This window comes from Emys orbicularis, chromosome 1 (genome assembly GCF_028017835.1).
Source record: "Emys orbicularis isolate rEmyOrb1 chromosome 1, rEmyOrb1.hap1, whole genome shotgun sequence".
NCBI lineage: Eukaryota > Metazoa > Chordata > Testudines > Emydidae > Emys > Emys orbicularis.
In genome coordinates this window covers 265,649,532-265,667,475 of record NC_088683.1, presented here as the reverse complement: position 1 = coordinate 265,667,475, position 17,944 = coordinate 265,649,532, and the positions used below count along the sequence as shown (strand labels likewise).

At 46.1% G+C, this 17,944-nt stretch overlaps 1 protein-coding gene across 1 annotated transcript in view; it reads right to left on the bottom strand.

Moving 5' to 3' along the window:
* The window catches only part of METTL21C (methyltransferase 21C, AARS1 lysine), an 83,160-nt gene extending 66,424 nt beyond the window's left edge, over window positions 1-16,736 (bottom strand). The window contains exon 1 of the mRNA XM_065397566.1: window positions 16,606-16,736. Within this exon, the coding sequence (XP_065253638.1) occupies window positions 16,606-16,736 (131 nt within the window). The remainder of the gene's footprint in view (window positions 1-16,605) is intronic.
* Between the last annotated feature and the right edge of the window lie 1,208 nt (window positions 16,737-17,944).

Genomic DNA, 17,944 nt, shown 5'->3' with positions numbered 1-17,944 from the left:
CCCCCTACCCACTTCTTAGCTTTCCTCTAGCTTACCTGGTGTAGACATTCCGGGGTGGGGCTCGTCCCTCACAGGGCGGCTGGGAGCCAGGCCGCCTCGCTACACGAGGCTGGGAAGCAGTTCAGTCTTGCACGTCCAGGCCTAGGTCGGGCAGGCAGCCAACCGTAGTACAGGGCTCAGGCCCTTAGGCAGGGGCTGAGCAAACAAACAGTAAGTTCAGGGGCTCAGGCCCTCAGGCAGGGGCTGAGCAAACAAACAATAAGTTCAGGGGCTCAGGCAGGGAGGAGGAGAGACTGCCACCCAGCGTGGGGTGGCAGGGGGGAACACAGACCCACCCACTCCACTGTGTTCCAGCCCGGGGCCCTATCAGCAGCAGTCCGTCTGCTGCTGGGTCAGTGGGGATCCTGACCGCAACACACTGACATGGGTTCGGGGTCTGCTATCCCCGGGCCACTTCCCATCTCCTCCTCCATGGGTACCTGCACATCCTGAGCCTCGTCTGCCGTGTCCCAGACCATGGGCTCCTCCGGGCACCGAGCGCTGTGTAGGTTGGTCGGTTCCTCCGGACCCTCGGCGGGGGGAAGCTCAGGCCGCTCCTCAGGATACCGGGCTCGGGGCCGGCTCGGCCAGTCCTCCTCAGGATACTGGGCTCTGGGCAGGCTTGGTCAGTCCTCCTCAGGATACCGGGCTCTGGGCAGGCTCGGCCCAGCGGGAGCTCGGGCACCAGCGTCTGTCCTCTCCCGCGGCCGGCCAGCAACTGAGCGCTGTGGCTTGGCCTTTATACTTCCTGTCCCGCCCCTTGACTTCCGGGGGGCGGGGACAGGCGGCGGTGACTCCGCCCACTCTGGCTGCTGTTCTGGCTCGTCCCTCACAGGGGCGGCTGGGAGCCAGGCCGCCTCGCTACACCTGGTTAAACAAGTTCCTACAGACCATGAATGCTCAGTTTGACTCTTAGCTATGTTGGTGCACAAGTTACATTGAAGCACAAAGTGTGGGCATAGATAGCAATGTGCATAAATGCTAGAAAGAAGGCGAAAATTCATCCTAATGCACCAGGTCAGCACAAGGCCTTTGCACCATTTAAGCACTATTTTGTGTGGTACGTAGGCCTTTGTACAAAAGGTATAAAATATGATTATTATCAGAACAAAGGACTAAAAATGGCTCCTTTTTATGCAACAGATCTGTCCTGTGTGAATGCATGCATAGCTGCTGACTTTACTAACATTTTACTGCTTTTAGCACTGCAGAGCCAGCACAGCTAACGGAGAATGAGCTGGGTTCTTTCCTGGTGCTTGCACCACCTAGCAGAATTGTTAACTAAGTATCAGTGACAGATATTTTTATCTCAAGGTGCACAGAAGTGTACTACTCAAGGGAATCTAAGATACATCTCTAACACACCCCACCTGAGTCAGGATTACTGGTGATGGTGCATCAGCCAGAAAGAACCCAGCTTGACTTTCAGTTCCCACACACTTTTCAGATGGAAAACAAAATAAATGTGAAACCCAAGAAGGCTGAGGAGCTCATGTGACCAGTGAGGTTGATTTTTCAATTAGTTTTGGAACACCGGGGAAATTCCAGAAGATCGGAAGAAAGCTAATTTGTGTTAATATTTTAAAAGAGTAAATAGGATGACACAGGGAATTATACGTCTGTCAGTCTGACACCTACCCCAGGTAAAATAATGTAGCAGCTAATATGGGATTCAATTAATAAAGAATTAAAAGAGGGAATTATAATTAATGCCAATCAACATGGGTTTATGGAAAATAGATCCTGTCAAACTAACTTAATAACTTTTTGTATGACATTACAAGGTCTGGTTGATAAAAATAACAGTGTTAATGTAATATACTTCGACTTCCGTAAAGCATTTGACTTGGTACCACATGATATCTTGATTAAAAAACTAGAAAAATATAAAATGGCTCACATTAAGTGGATTAAAAGATGGTTAACTGATCATCTTAAAATGCAATTGTAAATGGGGAATCATCAAACGGGTGTGTTTCTAGTGGGGTCCTGCAGGAATCAGTTCTTGGCCCTATGCTATTCAACATTTTATGAATGACTTGGAAGACAACACAAAAATCACTGAAAAAGTTTGCATGTGATACAAAAATTGGGCAAGTGGTAAATAATGAAGAGAACAGGTCACTGATACAGAGCAAGCTGGATTGCTTGGTAAACTGAGTGTAAGGAAACAATATATGTTTTAATACAGCTAAAAGTAAATGGGTATACATCTGGGAACAAAGAATGTAGGCCCTATTTATGCGATGGTGGACTCTACTCTGGAAATCAGTAACTCTGAAAAACATTTGGGAGTCATGCTAGATAAACAGGTGAACAAGAGCTCCCAGTGCAACACTGTGCCCAAAAGCACTAATGCAATCCTTGGATGCAAACCCAGAGGAATTTCGAGTCATTAGTGCTGGAAATATAGGTGTGGGGGGTGCTGACACACCCCTGGCTTGAAGTAGTAATAACAAACACCAAATACGTGCTTTCCATTATCAGCACCCCCACTAGAAAAATTGTTCCAGCACCCCTGTCTCGAGTAGGAGTAAAGAGGTTATTTTACCTCTGTATGTGGCACTGATGTGGAATGCTGTGTCTAGTTTTTATGTCCACAATTAGAGAACAACGTTGATAAATTGGAAAGGGTTCAGAGAAGAGCCCTGAGAATGATTAAAGGATTAGAAAACATGCCTTATAGTGAGAGACTCAAAGAGCTCACTCTGTTTAGCTTAACAGAGAAGGTTAAGGGGTGACTTGATTACAGTCTATAAGTACCTACATGGGGAACAAAGATTTAAATAATATGTTCTTCAGTCTAGCAGAGAAAGGTATAACATGAAGTTAAAGCTAGACAAATTCAGACAAGAGATAAAGCATGAATATTTAGCAGGGAGAGGAATTAATCATTGAAACAACTTACCAAGGGTCATGATGGATTCTCTGTCACTGGCAATTTTTAAACCAAGATTGGATGTTTTTCCAAAAGATATGCTCTAGGAATTATTTGGGGAAGTTCTATGACCTGTGTTATGCGGAAGATCAGACTGGATGATCCCGGTGGCTCCTTTTGGCCATGGAATCGAAGCAACTATGAAGCCTTTCTACAGAGAGACTTTTCAGAGAAGTAACCTCCTTTAAGAGAAACACCAGGAAATAGAAGATGGTCCAAGGGAAAACCTGTTAGGAGGGAACTGGGAGAATTCCTATTCTAACTGGGAGAACTTTTAACAGCTTCTGAATAAAAATCTAAAAGTGAACATATTGTCATCATGAATGGGCTATCTGCATCACAAATGCCACAACTTCAATTAGCACTAAATGGCACGTGTGTAGTACAAAGGCCAAGGAATGACTAAACCCCTAGCGGCAGTTCTTCCAGAACAAGGGTGAGTCACTGTAGGGCATCTTATATAGCTGCTGCCTGTGCTGTCTCTATTCTGTGGTTATCAAGCCAGATCCTTGATATTATTGATCCTTGATATTATTATTATTATTTTATTGGCTTTCTGTAGTGCCTAGGAGCCCAGTCATGAACCAGGATCCCATTGTGCAAGGTGCTGTACACAGAATAAAAAGATGGTTTCTGCCCCAAAAGGCATGTCTACATAGCAGCTGGGAGGACATGCACGTGCTGGCTCTGCTTGAGCTAACATGCTAAAAATAAGAGTGTGGCCGCAATGGCATGGGTGGCAGCTCAGGTTAGCTGCCCAAGTACATACTCCAGGACGGGGGGTCGGCTGGGACTGTACTTGAGCTAGTCCAAGATGCTGCCCATGCTGTGGCAGCCACACTGGCAGCACCCTCCCAGCTGCTGTGTAGAACATACCCTAAGAACTTACAATCTAAGTAAAAGCATCAAATTTCACTTCGGTTTTGTCTACACAGGGAAAATGCACCAGCACCACTCCTCTAGTGCTTCCAACAATGCAGACAGGGTGTCAAGGCTGAATCCCCACTCTGGCACCTCGAGTGCAGGAAGTGGGGGCCCACAAGGATTTTAAAAATTAATACCTGCCACGCCAGGCTTGTATTAAACTCCCAAGGTTACAGCTTCTCTCTGACCTTGGCTTGGTAAACGGTGCCACCACCCAAATGCAAAAAAACCCCTTTGAACCCAGGAAGGAGCACTTGGGAATTCCTCCTGGTGGGTACCCTCAAGCCCTTTCACACACACACACACACACCCCGCAAGAAAACAAAGGAAATTAGCTGTGGCTATCAGCTAATCAAACAACATACACAAACCTCTTAGGACACCAAAAATCCAATCCTGTTCTTAAAAAAGGTAAATTTTATTAAAAACAAAAAGGAAAAAAAACACATCTGGAACTTAGGCTTTTTGCTAGATCTTAAAAGAAACAATTACAAAAATTAAGCACCCAAAATACCTTTCTTGGAGGTTCAGCTTAAAGGTAACAAGCAAACAAAAGCATCTAGGGTTAGCACAGAGGAGATCCACAAGCCAAAATAAGAAATAAACCTGATAGCCTCTAACTAAACATTCCCTATCCAAATTATTTCTTCTAGGTATGGAAGGTGATTTTTTATACCTGGTTCAAGCCTTACACAGCATTCCTGCTCTGTTCCCCTCTTTCCCAGAGAGAACACAACACACAAACAAAGGGAAGTTATTTCCCCCCATTTTAAGAAGTTCTGGCCCTCCCATTGGCTCTTTTGGTGCCCACTCCTTTTCCTTTACCTGGGGAACTTTGTTAACCCTTTACAGGTAAAGCAAGCAGAGAACAGCCAGCAAGAGGGACTTTATAGCTAACTGGCTGGCTGGTGTCCATAAAAGGAAGCTACCCCCACCCCCCCTTCATTTATCACGCAGAGTATAGACATTTTTACCATCATAGTAGCAGGATTAGTGTCTGCACTACAACTTCCATCATTTGTAGCTGTAGTGGGACTCTACCACTGCAGTAGAATGCTTACAAATGTTCCCAGTGTAGATGTACCCTCATTCACACTGAGTAGCCCCAATTAAGTTAAAAAAATGTTTCAGTGGGACTACTTGATGGAGTAAGTGCTGCTTAACATGAGCATGAGTTGCAAAATGAGGCCCTTAATTATTTTTTAAATTAGTCACCCATAACTCAAAGCTCCTTTTCAGTTCTAGTTCATTTCCATTCTTTACAAGATATTTCTTGCAATCCCAACATATAGTTTGCAGGTTCACATATTATTGTGGCCCAATTTTGTCAACAAATTGCATTTACTATACATTTGATAGAGGCTGGCAAGATATCCAGATGCTGCTGTGTGCTTGTTCTGCATTCAGTATAGCTGTGTAAGTATCTCAAAATTTCCCCCATAAATTGGCACTTGAATCAAAGAACTGAATGTGCTTTGGCTATGTATGAACTCCTTTTTGTGATCCCTCTCCATGAATATTGCTGCAAATGAGTTTTAATTGTAGACCCAAAAGAAGAGCCCTAGGTTGATGCCTTTTTAAAAATTTGTCCTCAGAAGACAAAGAGTTCCTTTTAGCCCTTTGCCTGACCAGATATACTCTAGTTTAATTTTCAATACCCATACTTTGTTTTTCTTTCTAATTTATGTTTTGATCGATATATCCACAAGAGTTCAGTCATCTCAGGAATATCCATGTGAGATTTTGGTAGTCTTGCTTGATTTTTTAAGAGAGAACAGCTGTCTGGTGAGTAATCCAGCAAGATTTACACCAGTCATGTGAGACTGCTCACAAGAGTCCACAGAGGGCAGTGAAATCAAAAAGATCACGTAGATTTTCCAGGGCATGGATTGCCAGTCACACTACCTGTAACTATTAACATAAACATGACTTCACACAGGATTAAATTCACTCGCATGCAGAGGGATAGCACAAGGTTTATGCAACACTTAAATGCTCAAAATAGGGCTTAAATGAGATTTAAGTGCTGCACAGACCTTGTACTGCTCCCCTGGACCCCAACATGGGAGTTAATTTCATCCAGTGTGCATAAGATATGTAGGGTTGTATTTAACTGATGTGCAACAAGCATGCACATTTTTGCAGATTCACATATTATTGTGGCCCATAAAGTTCCCAGCATAAAGATTTCTATGTCCTTAGAAAATATAGGTTGAATTGAATAAATGCGGCTATTATAAAATCTATTTTTCTGCTATGTTTTATTGCTCATAGTAACTAGCTTATAAGCACTGTAAAATTTCAGAATAATGTGTTCTGAATGTAAACTCTACAGTAAAATATGGCAAAAATATGTGTGTGTGTCTTTGTAAAACATAGTCGTATTTTTAGGGATGCTTTGATATTGAGATGAGCTGGTTGGAAAATGGACTATATTGAGAGCCTAGAGGGTTCTGTAGGGAAGTATGTTACTGATAATAATAAGTAAATAAAAATATTTCAGGGTCTGTTCAAAAGCATCTGGCAGTCCTGGTTTCGCCTGTTGTCCACCTGTCACCCCCACCTAGAATTAGGTGGGGTGAGTTGTACCTCTCCGTTTTTGGAAGCAGCCTGCTTTGTGTCTCTGTGTTTTGTGGGTTCTTGTGTGCTATCCTTCTGGACTCTAAGAAATAGAGTCGTGTTACTCTGCCAACTTCCAGGAAGAGCATTTTATGTTTTTCATCTAACTTCTGTGTGTATGGCCATCAACATAGCACAAAACATTTTCTATAAACACTTTTGTGAATATTTTTGTTTGTTTTTAGTCTGAATTCTTCTCCTAGCTCTAATACAGAGTTGGGAAAGCCTACATTCAGTGTGCTCTAGCAGATACTACAGCAGGGGTCGGCAACATTCGGCACGCGGCTCGCCAGGGTAAGCACCCTAGCGGGCTGGGCCAGTTTATTTACCTGCTGACGCGGCAGGTTCGGCCAATCGCGGCCCCGAGTGGCCGCGGTTCGTCGTCCCGGGCCAATGGGGTGGTGGGAAGCCGCGGCCAGCACATCCCTCGGCCCGCGCTGCTTTCCGCCGCCCCCATTGGCCCGGGACGGCGAACCGCGGCGAGTGGGGGCCACGATCGGCCGAACCTGCCACGTCAGCAGGTAAATAAACTGGCCCGGCCCGCTAGGGTGCTTACCCTGGCGAGCCGCGTGCCGAACGTTGCCGACCCCGTACTACAGTGATGAGTGCAGTATAAGAACCTAAATCAACTAGAATAGAATACAAAAGGATACACTGTGGGTCTTTGCTTGTGTGAAATGGTATTTATAACAAACTGCCTTCTTGCTATTATCCTAGTGTGTGGATTATGTTATCATTACATTGACCATGATCTGGCTATGTCTGTCTGCTAGCAATGGGCCTGAAGCAAAGCTGATTTCTCAGAGCTGTTAATAGTGCATGCACCTACAAACTAGACCTCTAAGATCATATTCTGGAGCCTCATGGACATGGTGGATTGGGAAATGTCATCATTTGCTTGATAACTAGTTTGAGGTTATTTTGTTCTCACAAGAGCTGGTGGCACCTCAAGGAAACATTTGCCAGTTAGCTGATGATCATAGAATATCAGGGTTGGAAGGGACCTCAGGAGGTCATCTAGTCCAACCCCCTGCTCAAAGCAGGACCAATCCCCAGACAGATTTTTACCTCAGTTCCCTAAATGGCCCCCTCAAGGGCTGAACTCACAACCCTGGGTTTAGCAGGCCAATGCTCAAACCACTGAGCTATTCCATCCCCCTCCCAATGATGCTCCAAACGATGCTCCAAAGCAGCTCAGTTCCATCCTGCTCAAAGTGCGGAGGCCCCTCATATACAAAAGGCAAGGGCATGTGGAACAGGAATCAGTGTTTATCTTAATTATTTGCAGTTGGGTTGGAAGAGAGGGTGAGGATGTTTAGTAAAGTAATCAGATGGTTTTAACTATAACAATGGTTGACTGATGATTGACTGAGGCTTCAGGAATTTAAGGAGAGAGACAATTGTTTGGCAGTTCTATTTAGGGAAAACATTTTTTAAGACTGCTCATTTAATTAAAGATCAGACTTAACAGCACAAATGCATATCATCTTCAATAGTATCATGAGATAATGAGGTAGTGTGGTAATCTGGAAAATATCCATATTAGTCCTCATTATCTGCTGTGGAAAATATTGGTTTTTGATTTCTGCAAGATGGCCTCCCATGGCATGGGGTTCACACTATCCTGAGTCGAACCAGAAAGAAAAAAAGTCTGTCTCATTTTAAGATATGCAATTTGACACCAATAGATCCCACACTCAATGCAGAAGGGTTGCACTCTGACATGGCATAGTATTTATTAAAAGTAGTGTGCTTCTGCCACAGGACGAAGAAGAAAATTGATTCCAGGGTTTCGTCGATACTGGAGAATTGAACCATGTATAATTTAAATGTTAGCACTGGTCTGTATGTGATTGGCACATTACAGAACATTCACACTATTGATTCTATTTCACTTATCCCTGCACCCACACAAAGCTCTTTTCCTTCCTGGGAACCTATCCCACAGTTCCCAGCACAACTGATAAAAACAGCATCTTGTGAAAACTAGAATGGGGGCCTGCTCCCACTTCCTGTTTGGATGTGGCCAAATTCTCTTTGAAGACGAGATGGAAAACTCATACACACAGCTTGCAAGATTTGATCAGTTATACTCTAAAACTGCTTTCTCCTTGAGCCTGAAAACTAAACGCTAGCCTAAAATTAGCGCTGAACCAAATCCAAATGCTTCTGGATTCACTTCTACCTATAAACAGTTGTCAGTGGTGATCACTGCAATTACAGGTGGAATGTTTTGAATTTGCAATCCAGAATCCTTTATGTCAGCTGTTTAAAAATGAAGATTCACAGTGAGATAATTCTCTTGAAAATTCAATATAAACTAAAGGAACAACTGCAGCAATTAAACAGGAAAACAAATTCGCCATGTAACCTTCCATTTATATAAATCAGCTTTTATCAGCTTGCTGGAGGACTCCACCCTCCCCTTCAGCACTGCTCCTGTCCATCATTCTTAAAATACAGGGCCAAAACCTCACTGCAGGAAGCCAACGTAGGTTGGCATATGTGTGACATGGTTTGCCAAATCTCTCTCCCGCTGATTTTATTATCAAACTTGACTCTTCCAGAGACTCTGTGTGCCTGATGTCATTGCTCAGAAATTCTTGGGCTGATTAGTTGTTGCTGGCAATGAGGGAGTCTCTCTCTAACGTCTGGGTCTCAGTGTAATGTTACTATGCATAGCATTTGCCCAGAATAGTGAAATGTAATATTTTCCCCCCTTTTCAGCTAACTGAAGTACTCCAGTGGCCTATGGACATGTGAGCTCAGTTCTAAAATCCATATTATGTCCTTGAGTTGGCTCATAACGTTAACCAGGTGATCTAGAAGTGGCCATGGATATTCCGGAAAAGTCGGAGGCTAAACATTGCCTTGTTTTGTTCCTCATAAATAAAAACTGTTTGATGCTGCACCAGTTTTGAAGTGCTTACTACTTTGGACAAAGTCCTGGGTTTCATCTCTCTTAAGAACTTGTGCTTGTCAGAAGCCAATGATTTATAAGCACTGAGAAAAAGGAGTGCCAGACATGTCTGGGGCTACAGTCTGTCATGTGGATTCCAATAATTTGCTGCCCATGCAGCATTTCATGGCACCATAAAAGCTCTTGTAAATGAAGGCAGATTTTGTGACACACACTCCATAATTTAAAATGGAGGTCAAAGTAACTGACACAATTTACCTTACACGGCAATTCAGCTCAGAAAAGAGCAAATGAGACAGAAGGTGTTTAATGGGGTATCAGAGGGGTTGGTGTGAGGCCCAGTCTTATTTAACATCCTCATTAACCTCAGGGCTTGTCTACACTACAAAATTAGGTCGGATTTATAGAAGCCGGTTTTATAGAAACCGGTTTTCTGCAGCCGACTGTGTGTGTCCCCACATAAAATGCTCTAAGTGCATGAAGTCGGCGGACCGCGTCCACAATACCGAGGCTAGCGTCGACTTCCGGCGCATTGCACTATGGGTGCCTATGGGTACCTATCCCACAGTTCCCGGAGTCTCCGGCGCCCATTTGAATTATGGGTAGAGATCGCAATGCCCGAATGATGCAAAGCAGTGCCGCGGGGGGTTCTGGGTACATTGCGTCAGGCCCCTCCCCCGCCGTCACAGCAACGGCAGACAATAGATTCGCGCCTTTTTACCTGGGTTACCTGTGCAGACAACATACCACGCCAAGCATGGAGCCCGCTCAGCTCAGCTCACCGTCACCATATGTCTTCCGGGTGCCGGCAAACGTGGGACTGCATTGCTAAACAGCAGCAGCAGCTTACTGCCTTTTGGCGGTAGACGGTGCAGCATGAGTAGTAGCCTTCATCGGCGCTCGGGATGCTGGTAGCTGTGGGGCTGGCAGCCGTAGGGCTGCATTGCACCAGCCCCTTTCCTTTTGGCAGTAGATGGTTTATTACGACTGGTAACCGTCCTCGTCGGACAAATTGCCTGAAATGCTCATAGATTATTGTAGCCTGAGCACCTTTACCAATCCTTCTGGCTACTGTACAGCATATATTGCTACACAGCAGCAACCCCTTGCCTTTAACCGTCCTCGTTGGACGATGATGGCTTCCAGTCGTAATATACTATTTTCTGCCAAGTATTGTCTGCTAAGCACCCAGAAAAGGCCGAGGGCGATCTGGGTGCTGGCAGACATATGGCTGGCTCACGTAGGGTTACATTGCTACCAAGCACCCAGAAAATGCCGAGGGCTATCAGTCATGCTGCACTGTCGTCTTAAGATGTAAAAAATAGATTTGTTCTGTATTCATTTCCTTCCCCCCTCCCTCCGTCAAATCAACGGCCCGCTAAACCCAGGCTTAGGAGTTCAATCTCTGGGGGGGGGGGGCATTCTGTGTGACAGTTGTTTGTATTTCTCCCTGATGCACAGCCACCTTTCTTGATTTTAATTCCCTGTACCTGTACGCCATGTCGTCAGTCGCCCGCCCCTCCCTCCCTTCTTCCCCTGGTCTTTAGATACTAGTTTCGCGCCTTTTTTCAGACCAGACGCCATAGCTATCACTGGGATCATGGATCCCGCTCAGATCACCGCGGCAATTATGAGCACTATGAACACCACGCGCATTGTCCTGGAGTATATGCAGAGCCTGGACATGCCAAAGCAAAACCAGGAGGACCAGCTGAGGAGTAGGAGGCGATTGCAGCACGGCGACGATAGTGATGAGGAAATTGACATGGACCTCTCACAAGGCACAGGCCCCAGCAATGTGGAAATCATGGTGTTACTGGGGCAGGTTCATGCCATGGAACGCCGATTCTGGGCCCGGGAAACAAGCACAGACTGGTGGGACCGCATCGTGTTGCAGGTCTGGGACGATTCCCAGTGGCTGCGAAACTTTCGCATGCGTAAGGGCACTTTCATGGAACTTTGTGACTTGCTTTCCCCTGCCCTGAAGCGCCAGAATACCAGGATGAGAGCAGCCCTCACAGTTGAGAAGCGAGTGGCGATAGCCCTGTGGAAGCTTGCAACGCCAGACAGCTACCGGTCAGTCGGGAATCAATTTGGAGTGGGCAAATCTACTGTGGGGGCTGCTGTGATCCAAGTTGCCAGGGCAATGAGAGACCTGGTGATATCAAGGGTAGTGACTCTGGGAAACGTGCAGGACATAGTGGATGGCTTTGCTGCAATGGGATTCCCAAACTGTGGTGGGGCGATAGACGGAACCCATATCCCTATCTTGGCACCGGCGCACCAAGCCACCGAGTACATAAACCGCAAGGGGTACTTTTCAATGCTGCTGCAAGCCCTGGTGGATCACAAGGGACGTTTCACCGACATCAACGTGGGCTGGCCGGGAAGGGTACATGATGCTCGCGTCTTCAGGCACTCTCTTCTGTTTCGAAAGCTGGAGGAAGGGACTTTCTTCCTGGACCAGAAAATAACCATTGGGGATGTTGAAATGCCTATCGTGATCCTTGGGGACCCAGCCTACCCCTTAATGCCATGGCTCATGAAGCCATACACAGGCAGCCTGGACAGGAGTCAGGACCTGTTCAACTACAGGCTGAGCAAGTGCCGAATGGTGGTGGAATGTGCATTTGGGCGTTTAAAAGCGCGCTGGCGCAGCTTACTGACTCGCTGTGACCTCAGCGAAAAGAATATCCCCATTGTTATTGCTGCTTGCTGTGCGCTCCACAATATCTGTGAGAGTAAGGGGGAGACATTTATGGCGGGGTGGGAGGTAGAGGCAAATCGCCTGGCCGCTGATTACGCGCGGCCAGACACCAGGTCGGTTAGAGCAGCACAGCAGGGCGCGGTGCGCATCAGAGAGGCTTTGAAAACTAGTTTTGTGACTGGCCAGGATACGGTGTGAAACTTCTGTTTGTTTCTCCTTGATGAAATCGCAGCCCCCCCCCCCACCCGGTTAACTCTACTACCCTGTAAACCAACCACCCCACCCTCCCCTACCCTCCCCTCTTCAAGCACCACTTGCAGAGGCAATAAAGTCATTGTTACTTCACATTCATGCATTCTTTATTAATTGAGCACACAACTAGGGGGATAATTGCAAAGGTAGCCCGGGATGGGTGGGGGAGGAGGGAAGGAAAAGGACACACTGCACTTTAAAACTTTAAAACTTATTGCTGTGGAAATCATCTAGGGTGGAGTGATTGGGTGGCCGGAGGCCCCCCCACCGTGTTCTTGGGCGTCTGGGTGAGGAGGCAATGGGACTTGGGGAGGAGGGCTGTTGGTTACAGAGGGGCTGTAGCGGCGGTCTCTGCTCCTGCTGTTGGTTACAGAGGGGCTGTAGCGGCGGTCTCTGCTCCTGCTGCCTTTCCTGCAGCTCAACCATACGCAGGAGCATATCACTTTGATGCTCCAGCAGCCGGAGCATCGACTCTTGCTTTCTGAGTACAAGCTGACGCCACTTCTCCTCTTCAGCCCGCGTTTCAGCACGCAAACTCTGCTCTTCAGCCCGCCACCTCTCCTCTCGCTCATATTGGGCTTTTTTAAAATCAGTCATTGACTGCCTCCACGCATTCTGCTGTGCTCTGTCAGCGTGGGAGTCAGTCTGTAGTTCAGTGAACATTTCGTCACGCGTCCTTCGCTTCCTTCTTCGAATATTCACTAGCCTCTGTGAAGATGAAACATTTGCAGCTGGTGGAGGAGAAGGGAGAGTTGTTTAAAAAAGATACATTTTTGAGAACAATGGGTACACTCTTTCACGTTAGATTTTGCTGTTCACATCACACAGCACATGTGCTTTCGTTACAAGGTCGCATTTTTCCTCTTATATTGAGGGCCTGCCGGTTTGGTGTGAGAGATCACTCACGCAGTGCCAGGCCACAGATTTCAGCTTGCAGGCAGCCATGGTAAGACACAGTCTTTTGGCTTTTTTAACCTTGTTAACAAGTGGGGATGGTTTAAAACAGTACTGCTCTCATTAAGCATACCAAGCACCCATTGGGTTGGCCATTTAAAATGGGTTTGCAATGTAAAAGGAGGGGCTGCGGTTTCAGGTTTAACATGCAGCACAAACCCAACTAACTCCCCTCCCCCACACACCCAATTCTCTGGGATGGTCACTTCACCCCTCCCCCCCACCGCGTCGTTAACAGCGGGGAATATTTCTGTTCAGCAGAGCAGGAAGGGGCACCTCTGAATGTCCCCTTAATAAAATCGCCCCATTTCAACCAGGTGACCGTGAATGATATCACTCTTCTGAGGATAACAAAGAGCGATAAGGAATGGATGTTGTCTGCATGCCAGCAAACACCGGGACCATACGCTGCCATGCTTTGTTATGCAATGATTCCAGACTACGTGCTACTGGCCTGGCGTGGTAAAGTGTCCTACCATGGCGGACGGGATAAGGCAGCCCTCCCCAGAAACCTTTTGCAAAGGCTTTGGGAGTACATGAAGGAGAGCTTTCTGGCGATGTCCCTGGAGGATTTCCGCTCCATCCCCATACACGTTAACAGACTTTTCCAGTAGCTGTACTGGCCGCGATTGCCAGGGCAAATTAATCATTAATCATTAAACACGCTTGTTTTTAAACCATGTGTAATATTTACAAAGGTACACTCACCAGAGGTCCCCTGTGTGCCCACAGGGTCTTGGGTGAGTTCGGGGGATACTGGTTCCAGGTCCAGGGTGACAAACATATCCTGGCTGTTGGGGAAACTGGTTTCTCCGCTTCCTTGCTGCTGTGAGCTATCTATGATGTTCTCTCCATCCTCATCTTCCTCGTCCGCCGAACCCGCTTCCCTGTCTCCAGCGAGGGACTGATAGCACACGCTTGGGCTACTGGTGGCTGCACCCCCTAGAATGGCATGCAGCTCCTCGTAGTAGCGGCATGTTTGCGGCTCAGCCCCGGACCTTCCGTTTGCGTCTCTGGCTTTGTGGTAGGCTTGCCTTAGCTCCTTAATTTTCACGCGGCACTGCTGTGCGTCCCTGTTATGGCCTCTGTCCTTCATGGCCTTGGAGATCTTTTCTAATGTTTTGCCATTTCTTTTACTGTTTCGGAGTTCGGCCAGCACTGCTTCATCTCCCCAGATGGCGATCAGATCCCGTACCTGCCGTTCGGTCCAGGCTGGAGCTCTTTTGCGATCCTGGGACTGGGACTGGGACTCCATCACGGTTACCTGTGCTGATGAGCTCTGCATGGTCACCTGTGCTCTCCACGCTGAGCAAACAGGAAATGAAATTCAAACGTTCGCGGGGCTTTTCCTGTCTACCTGGCCAGTGCATCTGAGATGACAGTGCTGTCCAGAGCGGTCACAATGAAGCACTGTGGGATAGCTCCCGGAGGCCACTAATGTCGAATTCCGTCCTCACTAACCCAATTCCGACCCCCCTAAGGCCGATTTTATCGCTAATCCCCTCGTCGAGGTGGTGTAAAGAAACCGGTTTAAAGGGCCCTTTAAGTCGAAAGAAAGGGCTTCGTCGTGTAAACGTGTCCAGGCTTAAGTCGACTTAACGCAGCTAAAGTCGACCTAAACTCGTAGTGTAGACCAGGCCTCAGAGAGGGAGTAAATAGCATACTAATTAAATGTGTAGCAGATACTAAATTGGGAAACTTTGTGAAAAACAAGGAGAGGGAAATAAAAAGGGGGTTAAGTCTAACCTACAAAATATGCTAAGTAGAAATTAGGCTTTGGCCTAAAGTTAGCCTAAGTGTACAGGAGTTTGGGACACTGCACTTTCTAATGTGAGCAGAAATTAGAGAGAAGTTGGCGACAGTAAGGTGGGGAAATTGAAGTTATCAAGGACATGACCCAAGGTTATGTTGCTGATTTGTTTTGGTTACAACTGTTCTGAGCAAGGTTTTAATGAGTGTTTTTGAGAATTGTGGATGTTTTATTAAAATGCTGTCTATACTGATAGTAGGGGAAGGACATTGGTGCAGATGTTAATTTAAAATAATGTGTAACGTAAAAAGCCAATAAGGAGCTGGTGGAAATATAACTATGGTAAGGGGCAGTTTAATGTTAAGTAGTATTATTATGGATTACAAAAGGAGTAGTCTGTTAATTTGTGGAGCATGCTAATTAACATCAAAAAGGTACCATTAGGTGCCAACATTCTAAGGTTTTATTTCTGTTGTCAGTGGACTGATCACACACTGATATACCATTTTATCTTTGAGTGCAAGTATAATTGTATTGTGTACATGGTAATTGCATGCCTGTTTACTTAACTAATTGTTTTTCTTTTGAATAAAGTTTGGTGTTATCATTCAAAGTGTTGCATAGTAGTCCTCTACTAAAACATTTTCTATAACTGAGCTAGTGGCACAAACCTGAAAACTAAGTTGGGTTTTATTGCATCCTTTAACAATTTAATATTAATTGGGAATATTTCAACATAAAGGCTACAAAAGGTTACATAAGAGATTAGAGTGGTAAGTAAAAACTACAAAATTAAATTCAAGTTGGAAAAATGCACACTAGTGCATTGGAGGAAAGAAACTAAAAGATATTCAGTGGAAGAAAGTCCTTGGAAAGCTATAATGCCAAGAGGGACAAAAGAATGGTAGAGGAGATGAGCTTGTAGTTTTATAGCAGCAAAAAAAAAAATCTGTGCTTGTAAGATGGTCGCGGTCCCCTCCCCGTCCATCCTGGTGGGAGGCCACACCCTCTCACTGCAATGCTCCTAGAGCGACTCTGTTCGGGGGGGCAGGCAGCAATCAGTTAAAGCTCTAGCCTGCAGTGAGGCAGAGCAGTAGGGAGTCTGTCTGCCTGGAGCCCTCAGTCAGGGCAGGGCAGCAATCAGTTCAGGTAATGGCTCTGGCCTACAGTCAGGTAGAGCAACAGTGCAGTCTGCGGGGGATTAGCTCTCTGGCGAGAGAGCCAGCCAAACCATCTGGCATCCTAGCTCAGGCAGGTGCCAGACCAATGCAGGCCTCCTGGCCGAAAGGTGGGGAGTCTGCCACCCCCAGGGGTGGGATGGCAGGAGGTAGGGGGACGCAGGCCTACCCGCTCCAATGTGTGCCAGCTCAAGGCCCTAACAATGGCAGAGTGGTCAACGGGGAAATCCAGCCACAAAACACTGGCCAGCTTGCAGTCAGTCACACAGATGAACCCTATTCAGCTTCCCTGGGCTCCTTCCTACACTCACAGTCCGGGGGTACCTGGGTTCTGGGGTTGTTACTGGTATCACTGGGGTAAATGGCAAGCGGCAGCCCCAACAGCTCCTCAGTGTCCCCGGCATCTGGCAGCTCTGGCAGTCCTTCCGGGTCTCTGGCATTGTAGCAGCCTCCATCAGATCCGAGCTCCAGCAGCATAGAGAGACATCCTGCTCCTCTGGCAGCTCTGCTCTCACTGAGCTAGAGGGCTGGCCTTTTATATTTCCGGTTCCTGTCCCACCCCTCTGCTTTCGGCGGGGTGGCTGCGGATATCCCAGTTCTGCCCACCAGGGGGCGGTTGTGGTCCCCTCCCCGTCTGTCAGGGAGGGAGGCCACGCCCCTTTGCTACAGTGCCATTTTGAATTTAATAAATAGAGCCATTGCATCAGTAATGATAGTCAATCTGTAGATGAAACTGCAACTAGAATAGGGCACCTAGTTATGGGCACCTTAATAACAGAAAGATGATGAATTGGAAGAAATTCAGAGAAAGCAATAAAAATGATTAAGATAGTAGCAATAGTAAATATTAATATCATGGAAGCTCCTACAGATCCTAATATGTGGTGGCAGGGGGACGGGGAGAGGTATACAAACACAGTAAAGAGACAATCCTTGCCTTCCAATCTAAAGACGGTATGGAGAGCTAACTTATGAGGAATCCGCTAAATATGTATATCTTGGTTCAAACGATAAAGCCAAGATATGATTGCAGTGTACAAGTATTTGAAGGACGTAAACACCAAAAAGAGAGAAATGATTTAATGTGGTACAAGGGTGTATATATAGTAACAATGGTGTAAAATAACCAAGGAAAATGTAGAGTGAATATCAGGAAAAACTTCCTGATGGTCAAATATATTACTCTTTTGAATAGCTTCCCAAGAAAACTGGCAGAAGCCCCATAATTTGGGGTAATTGAAACCTGGAATGAACAAAGTAATAGCTAATAGTGAAACCAATCTTTCATTGGTAGGTGGCTATATTAAATGTTTTTTGCCATCTCTAAGTTTTATTATTCTAAAAATTAATTTGATCTACAAAAGTGCTTGTTTTATGGCATACAGTATAAATTCAGCATATACTAGGAACTCACTATACTTCACTCCTTCCCCTCCTCACTGCCTAGCCATATTCTGTGCACACAGCTGGATGATTAGGCACATTCCTGCCTCTAATATTCTGCCAGTATAGGAATCTGTCAGCCCACCACTCCTGGTAGTAATGGTAGTTGTTGCACACTGCTATGGTCCACCAGGACTATTGCTTTTCACTGTAGCTACTTTAAAAAAAAAATCCTCTTGCTCAGCTGCAACAGCAATGCTCTTTTGCCTTCCAAACTTCC